This window comes from Pelmatolapia mariae, linkage group LG6 (assembly GCF_036321145.2).
Source record: "Pelmatolapia mariae isolate MD_Pm_ZW linkage group LG6, Pm_UMD_F_2, whole genome shotgun sequence".
Taxonomy (NCBI): domain Eukaryota; kingdom Metazoa; phylum Chordata; class Actinopteri; order Cichliformes; family Cichlidae; genus Pelmatolapia; species Pelmatolapia mariae.
Window position 1 is genome coordinate 39,878,931 of NC_086232.1, and position 16,381 is coordinate 39,895,311.

General features: G+C 42.3%; 1 protein-coding gene across 1 annotated transcript in view; it reads left to right on the forward strand.

Annotated features, from left to right (window-relative positions):
• Positions 1–16,381, forward strand: part of maml3 (mastermind-like transcriptional coactivator 3) — a 130,758-nt gene that overhangs the window by 48,410 nt on the left and 65,967 nt on the right. Inside the window, exons 2-3 of the mRNA XM_063476904.1 lie at positions 12,561–13,304; positions 15,008–15,946. Coding sequence (XP_063332974.1) covers positions 12,561–13,304; positions 15,008–15,946 — 1,683 coding nt within the window. The remainder of the gene's footprint in view (positions 1–12,560; positions 13,305–15,007; positions 15,947–16,381) is intronic.

Below are 16,381 nucleotides of genomic sequence, written 5' to 3' on the forward strand. Positions count from 1 at the left end.
CACAGTCCTTGACTCAGAAGATAATTAGTTGTGGGTTCAATGCTAACGGTTCGTAAAAGTGTTTGTTAGCACACGTGACTCCTTAGCCTTCCTCATTTGTATTTTATCCCCCCTCCCCCTTCCTGTCACTCCTCTCTCACACTCACACATATCAGGGTCTCTGTTATTGAGTCAGTGGGGTTGGAGGTGGAGGAGGGAAGATGGGGAAGGAAAAAGTGATGGGTTTCTCTGGCCTCTGGGTTTTTATGTCAGGTCAGCAGGTTTGAAAGTGCTGATGACACATGTGCACGCACACACACTCTCTTGTTTCTTTCTGCACACGAACACAACATGCAACATGCTGAGTATATGACAAACACCTGCTATAAGCTACACCACAATTGTGTTTTTGGCGAGTGCACTTACTGTTGTGATCCTTATTTAAGATCTCAGAGTTTGTCCTGAAACGTGACACGTTTCAGTTGGATACATTTGAGCGGATGTAGCTTCCTCGTCTGTAGGGTGAAGACAACGCGAAAGAGCCTTAAATTTAAATTCTTTTTAATGGCCACAAGGGGGCGATAGCTGTGGTTTGCAAAAAGACTTGCGCTCCTATAGAAGTCTATGGGAAAAAGGCCCTCTGCCCTGAAGTCTGTAAAGGCTCAGTCACACATTTCAGGTCACACTGAATAAAATGTTAAGTCCATTTTGTAAATTCTGAGGGTTCCTGAGGGAACTGTTAGTCATTCTTCCACAGGTTCATCTCTGGAAACCTTGTGAGTTTTACTTCCTCAGACTCTTGTTGTTTAAAGGTTCCTTTTTAGTGATCTTGCTGAATAACACACGAGTTAGTTTTATGTAGTTAGCAGAAGCCAAAATCATAGTTAGCCCAGCCCTAGGTAGTGCTCCTGTAGCCATCCCTGAGCGCTTTGTACTGTGGTAGAGAACACCATCATAATGATAGAGACCACTGCTGTCGGGGAGCACATTTGCCAGGCATGCTTGTCCAGCAACAGGATGTAAGTGGTTTTAAAGTTTTGGTTGATCCTTTTTAAATGTACAACTTCCAAAGGCAAGTTTCTCTTCAGTTCAAAGACTTTTGAGTTTCAGCACGAAACAGCAAAGGCTAGACTCACGTCGTTGCACATAATCTTTTTATTTTTTTCTAGCTGAAAAAGAGGAATTACATCTGCGAATGTGTGCAGAATATTGAATCTAGGGGTGGAAAAAGTGGATTGATTTAAAAAAAATACTAAAAAGAAAAAAAAGAGGTGTTTAGAGGATTAGAAGTGTGTGTGTGTCTGTGTGTGAGTGTGTGTGTGTGAGTGTATTGAAATCAGGGGTGTAGAGGTCCCCCGTGTACAGGAGGCAGACTGGCAGGCGCTTTCTCACACATACACCCTTTTCTGGGACGGCAGCCAAATGTTCCTTTTGTTTGTACCTTCCTCTTGTCACTTGGAGTTTTCTGTCCTTCACTCACACAGACGCTTTGTTTTTGTCCATTTAATGCTCCGATTTTTGGGATCTGGTCAGTAAAAAGCCAAGGACCGTGTGTCTAAAAAGATTCACATATAAAATGGGTGTAAAGGATTAGAAGGTGAGAACTGTACAGGCCAGTGTTTCACACACAAAACTTGACTTTTTCCCTGAATGTGAGAAGAAATCAAAGTCGGCGATTTGTTCGTTCCATACATTTCCGCTCCATGTACACGTTTTGCATGTCAGCGTGAGAGTGGTCTCAGTTTGAAACCAAACCCTTAAACTGCTCATTTAAGGACCAAAGTTTCCTTCTGGTCCAGAACCAAGCTCAAGTCTCTTATTATCGACAGGTGCTTCCAGCCAAGCAAAGTCCCTGTATGTCAGGAACATTCACGTTAAAGCTGTCCTGAAGGCTTTCGGTGTCTTGCTCAAGGACACTCCAGCAGGATGGATGCTTGCTGACGTGTGCTTGAACCAGTGTCATTGACTGGAAGGACATACTGTCACGTACTCCTGCCTGTTTTCACACGTTCCCGTTGTTTTCACTGAAATGCAGCAGGAAGACTGCGCATCATAAAAGTTAACTCCACGTCTAAAATCCTTCCACATACAGATGGGGGGATTTTAGAAACCGGTGTCAACCGCTCAGTCTTGCTGCGAGCCAAAATCAGACCATCTTTTCACTTTGCCTCTGGTCACATATAGAAAATGCATAGAGGGGATTGTGAGATATCACAGCAAACACTAACTTCTCCACGGCAGCTGCTCCCGGTTTCTTTTAAAAAGAGCCAGCCAGGAAACCACTGAAGTCGTCTTTCACTTTTCTGTAGAGGATATGAGGATCAATAGAAGTGTAGCCGTGCTGCAGCTTGTGTGAAAAACTTAACATACATCTCACAAACAACTGCGGTAACAAATGTTTTTTCTTTCTGTACCTCTTTGTGTCTCCTTGACAATGTTCGTGGTGAAGTAATAACAACAAATACATTTAAATACGTTTTTTCACATAATATTTACATGCAGTAAATATTATGTGAAGAGAACATAGAGAACAGTCTATGTTGCTATGGTCCAGGTGTGTTAACGTGTGTTAACATGCATTAATGATAATGTATGGTAAATACATTATCATTGCAATATAGAACCGCACAAAAACACGTGAATAAAATCCACTATTTCAACAGAATAAGCATAAAACTGGGATATAGATAGTGACTTTGCCCACTGGTTAGGACAGTTGGGCTATAAAGTCTACAATGATTTTTTTTTTAACTGGATGTGAAGAGTGGGGGTTGGATGAACCGCATGCTCATTGGCTAATGACATGTGAGTGAACTAAGTAGCTCCTTAGATTGCCATGACCTGGATGACTGAGAACCTCCACAGATAACTTGTGAGTGAAAAGTTATTAGCCAGTGCTCATTCCTGGATAATCCTCCTTTCATTTATAGAATAATTATTTTATTTACTGTCTTAAAACTAACAATTGAGCCAATAAAGTTTTAAACTGCTCACAGTGGAGCACAGGGTTTTTTGGGACTTTTATGTTTTCGACCTTATTTTTTTGTAACTCGAGCAGTCGCCCCCTGCTGGTTATGAAAATAAGTGCAGATTTCACTCATTCTGGTTTTGGTTTTACATTTTAGACAAAGAATCTACATTCATCTTTCATAGCGTCTATGTTTAGCCGTAGATGCTATGGAAACATCCACAATAGGAGAACCACAGGAGTCGCCCCCTGCTGGCCGTTAAATAGAATGCAGGTTCAAGGCACTTTTGCATTGGCTTTGCGGTTCAGATCTAGAAGCTCCATCTTTTATTTTGTCTATGGCAGGCACCCATTTAGCATTTACAGAGTCAAATTTATACAACAAAACTGAGATTTTGCTGGTGACTTATTAGCTTGGCAATTAAATGAGAGAAAGAAATATCACACTATTCAGCTCGTCTAAAAGCCAGAAACACTAAAACTTGAAACTGCAATCAAAGCTCAAAAACAACTGGGAAGCTGTCAACAGTTTATCAGGAGAAGCTGACAAACATGTTGCCAAATCTGAATAAGAGTACCTTGGAACTTCAAAAGAGCACTGAATCTCTAAAATGGTCATTTCAAATTAAAACCCTATTCAGTGTTCAGTTGGAACTGTTCAGCTATTCTTTGGCGGTCACCACTCACCCCATACAGGTTTCATGTGCTAGCTTTACATGGCAGAGTTTACAGTGAACCTCATTATAGTTTATTTTTTAAAGGACTCCCATATGGACCATTTATATGGCTGTAGGCGTTTTTGTTTTTTGTGTGTTTTTTCTATTCGTAAAGTTGCATTTAATCTGACAGCAACTAGCAGTTTTTGTTGTTTAATGGTGATAGAAAATAGCTTTGAGGTGCAGTAGTGCCACCTCTTGGTTATAGTAGAAGTAAAGTAAAAACCAGTAAAAACAGGGGAAAATACGTGTATTTCAAAACAATACTTCTTTAGTTGCGAGTATTCTGTTTATTGACTTTTCACGTATTAGGAAATCATGACCGTCCTTAATCTGATCCAGAAGCCAGTTTGTTGAACTGTGCTTAAAAAGTCTGATAGGTAGATGAAAGCAAGGCTGACGGTAAAGTAAGTTTTACATGAGGTGGCGTCATCGGAGAATATTATTAAAAGAGGAATTAAGGACACATGTAATAAAGACTCTTCCAAGCAGGAGTGAATGCAGATCTACTTTGAAATTTTTGGACTGACCTTTGATCTTTGTCGGCCGCAGTGTTTGAAAACCGCCGTACAACAGCCTGTTAGACAGGTGATGGTTTGAAATTTGGTGGTTACAAGCCTTTAACCATCATTACCACACACACACACACACACACACACACACACACACACACACACACACACACACACACACACACACACACACACACACACACAAACACATTTCCTTATTAAAGACCTGTTTGATTTAATTGACTCATTTCACAGTCTAGTGGGCCAGACCAGGAACAACCACACTCTCACAAACACACTCAAAGCGTGGCACACACTGGCCCGCACCAGGGAAAACAAGTGAAATTTAAATTATGGCTGATACTCGTGCGTCTGTTTGTTTAAATGGGTGCAGAAATGTAACTACTTGAACACACTCGATTCGCAGGGTGTAATTCCTCTCTGCAGCCTCACTTTACAGAGCCTGTTCATAGACAGGTGTGCAGGTGTACTCGCTTTTTGTATGTTAAATTGAAATCACTGATAATGATAACAATCAAAGAATGATGGAGTCATGTGGGCGGATGGGCTCGCTAAATCTTCACCGCTGTGGTTTTAGCGTCAGTTTAAAAAAAAAGAAAAGTAAAACTCTGCTGGTTCCTTTGTGCTGTGGACTCGGCTGCTGAGTTCATGGATCAGAAATACTGACAAGAAAATCATTAGGTGTGCTAAAGGTAGCTTTGAGTTGCTCAAATACTGTAATTTTTACTATAAAATAATCTAAGTGCTAGCAAAAATAAAGGTTATTCTTTTACTTTCTGTCTAACCAGCCAAGTGTTAAATCGGCATACAGCTCGGTGTGTTTGTGTCTCTGGGAGTTGGACTGTAAAGCGCCTCAGAAGCCTAAAAAATCTCTTAAATGTGGCGTGCCATGTCATTTGCAACCAGAGTTGAATCAAAGTCCTTCCTCTTGCCTGACCTTCAATACCACAACCAGCATCCTGGGGGGGAAAGTGAGAACCAGATTTTCGGTAGTTAGCGCTGGTCTCTTACAGCCCAAAATGTTCTGGCTGGGCATAAATAAATAAAGTGCTGGATAAATACATGACAAGTACAAATACATGAGTCTGTTTCTATACACCTCATTGAGACCCATTCAGCCTACCAGAGCGGAATCTCAACTAGCATGTGGTTACATGTTATTCCTGCGAAGGACTGAGGCACGTTACAATGCATTAAACCTGCATTCTTTCTAATGGCCAGCAGAGGGCAACCCGTGTGGTTGCCAAAAGAAGTCAGATTGTATAGAAGTCTATGAGAAAATGACGCTGCTGCACACTTGATTTATGACCTCATTAAACATTTTCCTGATGGGTTTTTGGTCTCAGTTGCTTTTTCAACTCTTATTAAATACCGCAGGGTCTTCATTTTCTTATCTGTGGCCAGATTTATAGTGAAATATCCAGCAAGTCTTTGCTATTTCTGAGCCAGATTCAGATAAGTAGTGCCAGTGTGGACTGGGTTTTGGCATTAAAAAAACACTACTGTCACTATTTACAAAGTTACTGATCTACTAACGTTTGCAACATGCCATTTACTGCTATTTAATGATGTTTAACCCTGAAAATGTCTTAATTCATTTTGACATTGAAATGAACTGACTGTGCCTGTTTAGAAATCAGTGCAGCTTTTGTAAGTCACCTGTAAAACCGACCACGCCTATGAGCACTATTTGCAGATTGTTCTCACACGCTTAGTTTCCAGAACTAAGATGGCCAAAATGGTCAAGTTGAAGTTTACAAACCAGTGGGTGATGTCACGGGGAGTACGTCCATCTCTCGTGTGCAGGGACAGGTAAGAAAAGCAGGAGTGGAGGAAGAACTGACTTGCAAAGGAAGGTGTGATGAACAGCTTCATGGCATTGATGAAATGTGTTGCAGTTATTTTTCACAGAAGATGCCACTGTTATATGTCTTTTGGTTAGGTGTATCTTCAGTGATGTCGTCGTAGTAGCAATAAGGTGTTCTCGTGCGGTGAGAGTCTCATTTTAGAGACAAATGATTTCATATTTTCCCCCTTAGATTAAGAAATATGAAGCTAGCTACCTCCACATATAGTTTGTAATTTGAAATAAATACCCCGAACCGTCTCGACGCGGACTCGTTCCTTTAATGCTGGGACTCGAATTTGATGCAACGCTTAAGTTTCCAAGAGAGCGAGCCAAAGAAAGGAAGGAGGGAAGAGAGAGAGGAGGAGAGGGAGGGAGAGAAGGCAGGGTGTCGGAGAGTGAGTAAGTGAGCGAGAGGAGGAGAAGGAAAAAGGAGGAAGACGAAGAAGACGGAGGACGCAGCGCACAAAGCACCAGAGCAGCAGGTTGCTATAACAACAGCACCTTAGTGGCTCCATCTCTGTCTCTCTTCTCTGCCTCCCTCTCCCTCTCTGATCACCCTCTCATCGTTTGCTCCCTGCTGTCATTTGGCACGCTATGCCTTTCCATCAAGCCACCTATCTAGCCCCCCCCCCTCCACACCTCTTTCACTGCTTCACCCTTTCTCCTCCTCCTCTTTCTCCTCTTCTTCATCTTCATGTTCTGGTAGCTCTTCCGCTCAAAGGAGAAAGACCATCTGCCTGACAAATAAATCCCTTCTTCCTCCTCGCGAGCGTGCGCGTCTCTCTCTTTCACCTTTGTCTCTCCTCGCTTTTGTCGTTCTCCCTCTGTCTGTTGTGGGAGCAGGCAGAGGAGCAGTCAGCAGGTGTTTATGTCAAAGAATACACGGAGAGACGCAGGAGGCAAAACAAGCAGCGCTCTCCTCCTTTTTTTCCCTCTCCTGTCTTTGCTCTTTTATATTTTTTTTTAATTTTTTGAACTCCAATGCTCTTTTCTTCCCTCTAGCTCTCGCTAACCACTCCAGCTTGATTAAACTACTTCAAAAATCTTTGTCTATGAGTCTCGATGTCATCTCTCTTCTCGCGGCCTGGATTCTTTCTCTTACACATGCAAACGCTCCTCCATTTCTCTCGATTCCGTCGGCTTCAAAGGTATTTCATTGCTGTGATTGTCAGAAAGAAACGCTGCCAGGTTCGGTGTGATTCAGAGGTTTAATTAGGTTGTTAATTGTGCTAAAATAAAAGAAATTTGCTACAGTTAATACATAAAGTATTTTGCACCAGCACCGGATACTTTCACGTTCCCTCGGGCAGCAGCATGCTGACTCCCCGAGCAGGCAGGACCACAGTCCTTTGGTCTGGTCTCCTTTTTTTTGTTTTCTTTGTTTCTTTCTCCAGATTCACGATCCTATTAAGAAGGTTAAATGTTTTTTTTGTTGTTTTTTTAAGTGGGTGTGTATTTAAAACCTGTGCGTGTGTGCGTGTGCCTGTGTGGGAGGGTGCTACAGTTCACACCACCTGGATAATTATGGGAGTTTTTATAGGTGGGCTTTGAAAGACGAGTCTGTTATTATCAACATGAGTCACTGGCATTTAGGGAAAGCCTGTAACACACACACACTCAGACACACAAACACACACAGACAGAAGAGGCCTGAATTATTTAAACCCATTGATTGCAGGACCACACACACAAACACACACACACACTGAAATCGTGTCGTGACAGTGGAAACGTGTGTTTTCCTTTTTTTTGTTCCTTAGTTGTTGCTTTAATGGCTAAGAGATCAAGACACACACACACACACACACACACACACAGATGCATGCACTGTAGTTTATTTTTTGGTTGCCAATACTAATACTGTTTATCATGTCATGAAGATAATTATGCTGACTGTCAGTCAATGTGGAGAGCAGAAGAGGAACCTCCAGCACGCACACACACACACAAACACTGCAACATGAAGCACACATCACCCTTTTTTTTTTGACTTTCTTGGTTTACTGGAGTGTGAATGTGTGAAAGTTTGTGTGTGTGTGTGTGTGTGTATGTGTGTGTGTGTGTGTGTGTGTGTGTGTGTGTGTGTGTGTGTGTGTGTGTGTGTGTGTGTGTGTGTTTTCCTGCCAGCTTGAATGGGTCCACCTCCAGGTCAGAATACAATCTGAATATATTTTGTCTGTTGTTCCATCTGAATAACAAAGAGCTAAGTGCGCATTTGCACACATACACGTATCGGTGGTGCTTCCATTGTGTGCGTGTGTGTGTCTGCGTGTGTGTTTGACTCTTTCACATGCGACAGTGGAGAGTGTGGATTTTACAAAATATTTTGCGGCTTCTGAGCTGAGGAGGCTGTTTGAAATGTAGATGTGCAGGCGACACATACTGTATAAAAGACTTGTAAAAGGCTCCTATCCACACCTGTTGGTGAGTCTTTGCATCTTTGTTCAAGCAGCTTTTCTACACATTGATAACAACCACTATATAAAACCATTAATGCAATATAAGATTACAGCTGTTTTCTATACAAACCATGGGTGGGGTCACCGTCCTGAACTCTAATCCTATGCCATCAGAATTTGTATTTATTAGTAATTGTGCTCTCAAATCAGGTGACAAATAATAATCAAGACAGGAAGTGATTAGGTGTGATTTGGCAACCAGAGAATGCAGAAAGTCAATGATATTTAGCAACTTGAAGCAACAACGGGTGAAATAAGCGCTGATGAAGTGAAGTGAGGCGGGTTTGTCTCGATTTGAACTCTTCTCAAGTTCAAAGCTGATTCCAAATTCAAGAGAAGCAGACATCTCCAAAACAGTCTCGAACAGAGGTCAGAGGAAGAACAGGTACATTCGATTTGAGGGTGACCTGTCCCTTTACGATTGTAAAGATGGAAGTATTTATAGCATCCGGTCTTTGGACATGAAATTAAAAGTGAAGCCATGACTAAAAACGCTAATCTTTTTGATTGAATCCTGCACTATTTCTAAGGTTCGTGTGGGAGCATCAAATTTGTACCCTGGGAACCTTTCATAAATGAGGTCCCTGCTTCCCATTCGTCATTTTAATAGCATCAGCTATTTTTCTGCCAACTTCATTAGGGTTTGAAATTAACAGGAGTTGGGGGTAAAATTGAGATTGAGAGTTTATTAAATTGCACAGAAATTGCACAGGAACCTAACTTGTTATTCTCTTTGCCTTTTTTTTTCATGGCAATTTGATTCTTGCACATTTCTTAGCGTTTACTTGCGTCTGCGTTGTGCCCACTTCTTTGTTTAATCTCGCACGGGCAGTGAATGCATTCAGCTTTGATTTAAACATGTGGCCATCACCTTTGACATTTCTTAACAACTCAATCTCGGGTGTTGTAGAGAGGCAAATTAAAAATACATTCCTACTAAAATAAATCCACGTTCAGAGTTTTTTAAGAGTACATATCAAATCTTCGGGAAAGCAATGATAAAAGTATCACTGCTGCACTGAGCTGAAAGCCCTCTATCATCAGTCACACTCAGTTGTTAGCTAACTGTAAAACTCCCCCCTGCTGACAATTATACAGCAGAGTCTTCCCCGTCACCACTGCTCCGTAAGACTGTCGATTTTTAACTGTATCCACTTGAAAAGCTCATTTTTGCTTTTATAAAAAAAAAGGCCAAACTGGTGGGATTTTTTTAGATTTTCTGCCTCTTTCTTTGTCTCGGGTGTCTCCTGCCATTACTCAGGTTATGTCACATGCCTCCATACATCCTCTCCTCTCCCACACAGGTCTATGACAGTGATTACCTTAACTGCCAGCCAGCGTTTGTTAGCACCCCGTCGTTATCTTCTGCTGTGAGACACGGAGCGGCGGTGGCTTCCTCCAGTAAGATGTGGGGCCGATGTTAATAATGGGCCAAATACTCCAGATGTTCCTTTGATGTTTCTTTACCTCCTCAGAAAAACAAATGCTGGTATTGTTCATCAGGAGGGCTGCTAGCCTTCTCTTGTCTTTCCTCCTGTTTTAGTTTAAACCTTTGTTTGGGATTAAAACTTTATTCAGGTTAGCTGTCATGAATGTGTTTTTCCTGGAAGAGGGCTCTGATGTGTCTGAGATAGATCAGCAGGTTTATCGAACTACTAAAACTAGCTGTGCAAAAACAAAATAAAAATGCGACTTTTATAAAAAAAGAATTAACTGATATTGTGTTCTTACAAGACTGAAAAGATAAAAATATCCAGGAAATGTCTTTATGTCTTTTCAGTTTGTTCCACTATGTCATCACATCCTGCCCGATGCTGGTTTTCCTTCCCGCTGTCGCCAGGTTCTTGCTCATACTGGGTCATTTGACTATCAGGGTTTTCTCTATTATTCTAAGGGAATTTTGGTTTTTGTGTGCTGATAAAAGCTGGTCACTTCTTTCCTCATGGACACCAGCCATGATTTCTTAAAAGAAATGCAGATTTTATTGTTCACTTTTGTGCTTCACCTCAGTTCACCATCTTTGGCCCAGTGAAGCTTTTCTGAATCATGTTCATATGATCATTTTCTTTATACGATAGAATTTTAACTTTTGTGGATGCAGTGTGAAATGATGCTCACTGACACTGGTTTTAAGAAGTGTTCATGAGCCCATGCAGTTACTTCCACTACAAAATCCTGTCTCTTTTTATCGCAGTTTGGCCCGGGACAGCTCAGTATTGTTTTCCAGCCTAGTAACTTACATGCAGAGATTTCTCTGAATCTTTTAATGATATTATGTATTCTTTTCTGTTTTGCGTTCTTCTTAAATCGTGAACTATTTGCCCACAGTCTTTCGCAGAGCGTTGAACCCATCTCCACCTTTACTTCTGGAAAAGTTTGCTGTGGCTTCCCCAACTTCTGTGAAACCCATTGTTGCAACGCAAAATTGGCATTTATATTTTTTTAACAGCAAGTAATTTGACAGTTTTGCCACTTGATATGGTGTTTTTGTGCTTTTTTTTAAAAAAAACTGCTTTAACTGCTTTCCAAATTGCTCACTTTTAGTAGCCTCTGAACATTTTTGGAAAAACAGTTGTTGTGAAATCAATTTCTAAGCATAATATCTTCGCCCTGTCTTCCACTTGACCAAAGAGCAGTTGCAGAGAGCAAACACCGCATTAATTTTCGCTTACAGCCCCGATCACCGCCACTGTTTATATAGCACTGTCATCATGACAAATTGTGTGAGTAAATGCGGGAACACTGTGATAATTTACTTAACTTTAATTTCTTCATGTAAATTGAATGTTCATTATCTTGTTCCATTTCAGAACGAGCACTTTAATGCAATTTTGGACACCACTTTGCACTCTCCTGTTTTTTTCATTTTTTCATTTTTTTTGTCATTTTAAGTGCTCTGAACTGTTGTCTCACTTACATGATTTTTTTTGCAGAAAGATTACTCTAATTCTCGGGTGGGTTTCTACCATTAATCGTCACGATAAAGATTAAAATATATCCACAGTGTAAAGTTGATATTTAAAAGAATTTCTCCCGAGGCGAGTGTTGGGAAACATGCCCTGAAACCCTCCTACAGGATTTACATCTTTTTCTGTGTTTTTTCTTTCTTTCTTTTTTTTTATTGCATCCGTGAAGAAATAGGGAACACGGACTGACAAAAATCCCTGGCCTGCACGCCTAATTTCAGAGAATGAATCCGAGCTTAACATGTAATTGATTTGTCTTGGTGATATTTTGATCTTCAGTACACTTACTTCCTTCCCTCCTTCTCATGACAGCTCTCTGTGTGTGGAGAGGAAGAAGCCTGTTGTTATATTGATTTGTATCTCATGTTGTGTTCATGATTAGCCCCCTGAAGACCACAGAAAAGTTCCTGTTACTAACACGTTCCATCTCTGGTGGCCTCCAGCTTTAAAGGAGACTCGTTGGGTTTTTTTTTTTTTCTTCTTGTGCTCTGCTTTGAGTGGCTTTGCATAAATCATAGTTTCTTAAACTAGGCCGTGGTACAGCTATCCATTCTCTGAAATGAGCTACCTTAGCTCTGTTGCATTGCTAGCATGCTGTAGCGATAATCACAATCATAAGGTGATTATGGGGTTGCTTTCTGAACATGGGCTGATCCAAATGAGACCATCCTTCCGAACAGAAGATAAGACACACAAGATAACTTCTTAAAGTGGTCGTGTTGTGCTTATTTCCAGGGTCACATTAGCATCCTTTGCAGGATTCACAGTTCAACATAATCCTTATTTATCTTATTCTGTCCTATAGTCCCTCAGTAGATCCAGTGACTGAAATAAGCCACTGTAGCTCTTCCCATTTAAAGCCAACTTTCTTCTAATTGGCTAGCTAGGTTTGAAAAGCACTAGGTACGAGGGTCTGTGCTTGAGATGGCTCTGTTACGGAGACCTCTTTCTGATATCATACAGTTCCAAGAGTAGAAAAACTTTTGGCTCACAGGGATTACTTGCACATACAGTTTGTGAGTATATCAAAACAACTGTAAATAACAAAAGTGTAATTCAGCCTCTTTACCATCTTTTATTTCTGTTTCAGCTCCAGGAGACTGTAAAGAGAAAACTGGACAGCGCACGATCGCCCCTCAACGGAGACCAGAATGGGATCTGTGATGGAGGCAATTACTCGCCGACCACCAAACGGGTACGGAAGGAAGGCTCCAGCGGCATGGACTCACTAACAGGACTCCCTAACAACAATAATAATAACAATGTGCCGCCCATCTCTCCACTGCATCACCAAATGGACATTAAGCCCTTACACTGTGGGCCTAACACTTCTGCCGGTAACAACACTACAAACAGCAATGGGAACCATGTAGGCCGGACATCGGATGAGCTGGGGAAGAACGGTGGCAGCCACCTTCCAGACATGAAGCTAAATGGTTCACTGGACTTGGAGGACAGCTTCGGCCTCCTCAAGGACTTGAAACAGGAGCCCCTGGATGACGGGGGTGGAATGGAGTCGTCTGATCCCCAGTCTCTGTCCAATCAGAACAAGCTGTTCTCTGACATTAACCTCAACGACCAGGAGTGGCAGGAGCTGATCGATGAGCTGGCCAATACTGTGCCAGAGGACGATATGCACGACCTCTTCAACGAGGACTTTGACGAAAAGAAAGAGGCTGAGTTTGGCAGGCCGGCAAACAATCAGACGCCGGGCCCACAGGAAGCAGCCGGGAATACGACAACAGCGGGAGGGGGGGCAGCGCCAGCAGCACTGCCTCCTCCTCCACCTCAGCCTCCACAGGGAGGCCCACAGGTTCCCATGGGTTCACCACAGGTCAGTATTAAGAAAGTCAACATGATGTCCACTGGAAGGGGTATTTAAACCAAACTCATAATCTAAGTCATGACCACCTCAGGCGAATCAGACTTCTGTATTTATTTATATGATATATGTCTCTCACTGTTATTTCTGAAGATGTAATTATAGCTCTTAGAGCGCAGTCGCTGCTACCAATTTAAATGCCTGTGCTCTTTTAAGATTTCTTCACTGATTCAACTTTTTGATCCAGTTGATTTAAGTCCAAACTGGTTTTAAAAGATTAATACGTGAATGAAGCCGTTAATTATGTGATCAACAAGAAACAAACCTGAAGTGGTTTCTTAATGTATGAGAGTATTGATGTGTTTCATAAGCTACCTGTGAAGCATTTTGGTCTTTCACAAGCAGCTTTTAGCAAAACACAAAAATTAAATAAAGGGAAAAAATCTCTAAAGTAAGTTAAAACTTCTACTTAGGAATTTGCTGCATTTCTGCAGTTTGCTAATCCTCGATTGTATTCTCCGCATCCATCCAAGTGATGTAAATTGTGTCATCAGCTTGAGACCTGATTCCTGAGGGTCATTCCTGTTATGCTTCTTTGAGGTTAGATTGATGCACACTTCAGTACAGAAATGATGTATACTGCCCAACGGAATATAATCAAGACATTAAACTCTGTTAGCTCTCAATGCAGGCCAACACAGAAAATGTCCAACTTTCTTGACATTTCTCAGCTGTTCTAACTGCATTAAAGTGAAGTTGGTAACACATTTGCCTAACATGTGAAAGACCCCCAGTTTGAAACTTGGGAGGAAACATAGGTCCCTGGGAGTGTTGTGTTAGTACGGGCATCTGGCATAAAAATCTGTGCCATATGAAAATATGAAAATTCATCCTCTGTGACGACCTGTCGTGAATAAGGCTGCAGCTGAAAGAAGCTTCTAAGTAAAATGAAAACTGCCTAGCCAGCTAAAGTTATTGGGCCTAGATGCTCTGTAGGCTCTGTGGTGGTCGCACAAGATAGATTAACTCACTGTGGCGTTATTATGAAATACAGCAAGCAGTTTATCCTAGCCATTGTTGTTTTTGCACGGGGGTTGCCAGTCTTCATTGTTATAAGCATCTCTGTGAAGCTTAAATTCAGAAGCACAGAGATTTCCAAATAGCACAGAGGGAGAAACAGCTGCGTTAATTCCCGTTTAGACTTGTTCATTTCCTATTTCATCACAGAAGTTTTTCTAGCAAGACCTAGCACCTCAAAGACTCCAGAAAATCAAGCTTTGTTGACCTGTTGATGCCATTTCATGCAAGCAATGAGCAATGCAGTAACCACAGCTGTGGCTTTCTGGTCTTGCTGTAATTGGGGCAAAGTTACAGTTACAAAGTAAACATTACAAATGGAACAAATGCACTATCATAAGAGTTAACTTCATCGGAAGGTAAAGGCGACTGCCTTTTCAAGCCAAATAACATTCAGCAGTAAACTGCTTGTTAGTTTAGCTTAGTTATTATGGCTATACACAAATTGTTTGGTATTTAAAATGTTTGGTACTCAAAATGGTACCAAACCCCATCCATATAAAATTTATGGTGGCAATGGCCCATAAAGTCTCGAATGATCATTTTCAGTTTGCTTTCGTATTCTGATTAAACTACATGTTATGTAGAAAACTTGAAAGGTGCTAGCCGGAGCTAATGTCCTTGTGGTTTCTCCTCAGGTGCGACCATCTTCATCAGGCCCTCAGTTTGCCACCACTGCCAATGGGACGCCTCCTCAGCAACCTTTGCAGCAGTCTCCAGCCGTTGCTATGGCATCAGGTTCGCCATTGCACAACTGCGTGGCTCGCTCCCCTCAGACTCCAACCCAAGCTCAGACACAAGCAGTCTCTAGGCCTGGGAATGGATACATGATGAATCCGGGGCCAGGAGTCAGTCAGGCGGGCACTGGACCTGGAGCAGCCGGGATACCGCCTGGAAATCAGTCTGTAGGACCAGTAACGCCTGAGCTTTCCCATGCAGAGCAGCTGAAAGCATTTGCTCAGCAGCGTAATAAAATGATGCAGAAGCAGCAGCAGCAGCAAGCAGCTAACTGGTCACCTGCAGCCGCTCCAACCAGTCCCTATAACTCTGCTCACTTTAACCACGACAAACCCAACAGCCCCATGATGTATCCACCGCAAGCCTTTAATACACCACAGGGCCCTCTAGTGGGTGGCATGGCCCCCAACAATGGTCCCAAAGCCCCCATGAACAACTACCTCCCTCACAACCACATGGGCATGATGGGCCAGCAGCAGCCAAACAGCATAAACCAGAACGCCCTGTCCAAACAGCAGCAACAGCAGCAGCAAACAGCAGGCATGTTGTCCTACAGCAACACCAAACCGCTGAGTCACTTCAGTGGCAGTGGGGTGGATCACATAGGTCAGAGAATGACCCCGCCCATGCCAGGGAACAGTCAGGTCAAGAACCCCATGATGCCACCTTATATGGGCGGTGCGGGAGGTGGTGGCCAGGGTCCGGGGCCAGGGCAGACGCAAGGGCCAATCCCAGGACAGACAGCTCACCTGAGTGAAGAGCAGAAGAGGATGTTACTGATGAAGCAGAAAGTGTTGAACCAGAACATGCCCTACAACACCATGCAGCCTCATGGACAGGTAAGGGGACAGTTGTTGGCCTTAAGAACGTGGAGGTTGAATTATTTGCAAAGCAGTTCATGTGCAGTCAGTACTGTTGCTTAAACTTTAGTCCAGAGAGTTTCCATCATCTGCAGGTTGTGTGGTTTGGATAGTGGATGTGAATACTGGACTGTCAGTGAATATCTGAGTCCAGTGTTTCTGGTTCTGCTTTCTGCCTTTATAATAATTCAGCTCTGTAAATAATGAACTTTATACACTTTATACACTGCAGTTGAGAGTCTTACCATATATGACTAGCAAATGTACCACCAAGGAGACCTGGCATTGACTGGTTGATATTAAGTACTGTATATAAGTCACTGAGAAGTTTCTGACCCAATGCAAGATCCCGGAGTCCAGGCTAGGTAAGCTAGTTGAAGAGCTATTGGACTGGGAGTGGCTAGTTGGACACAG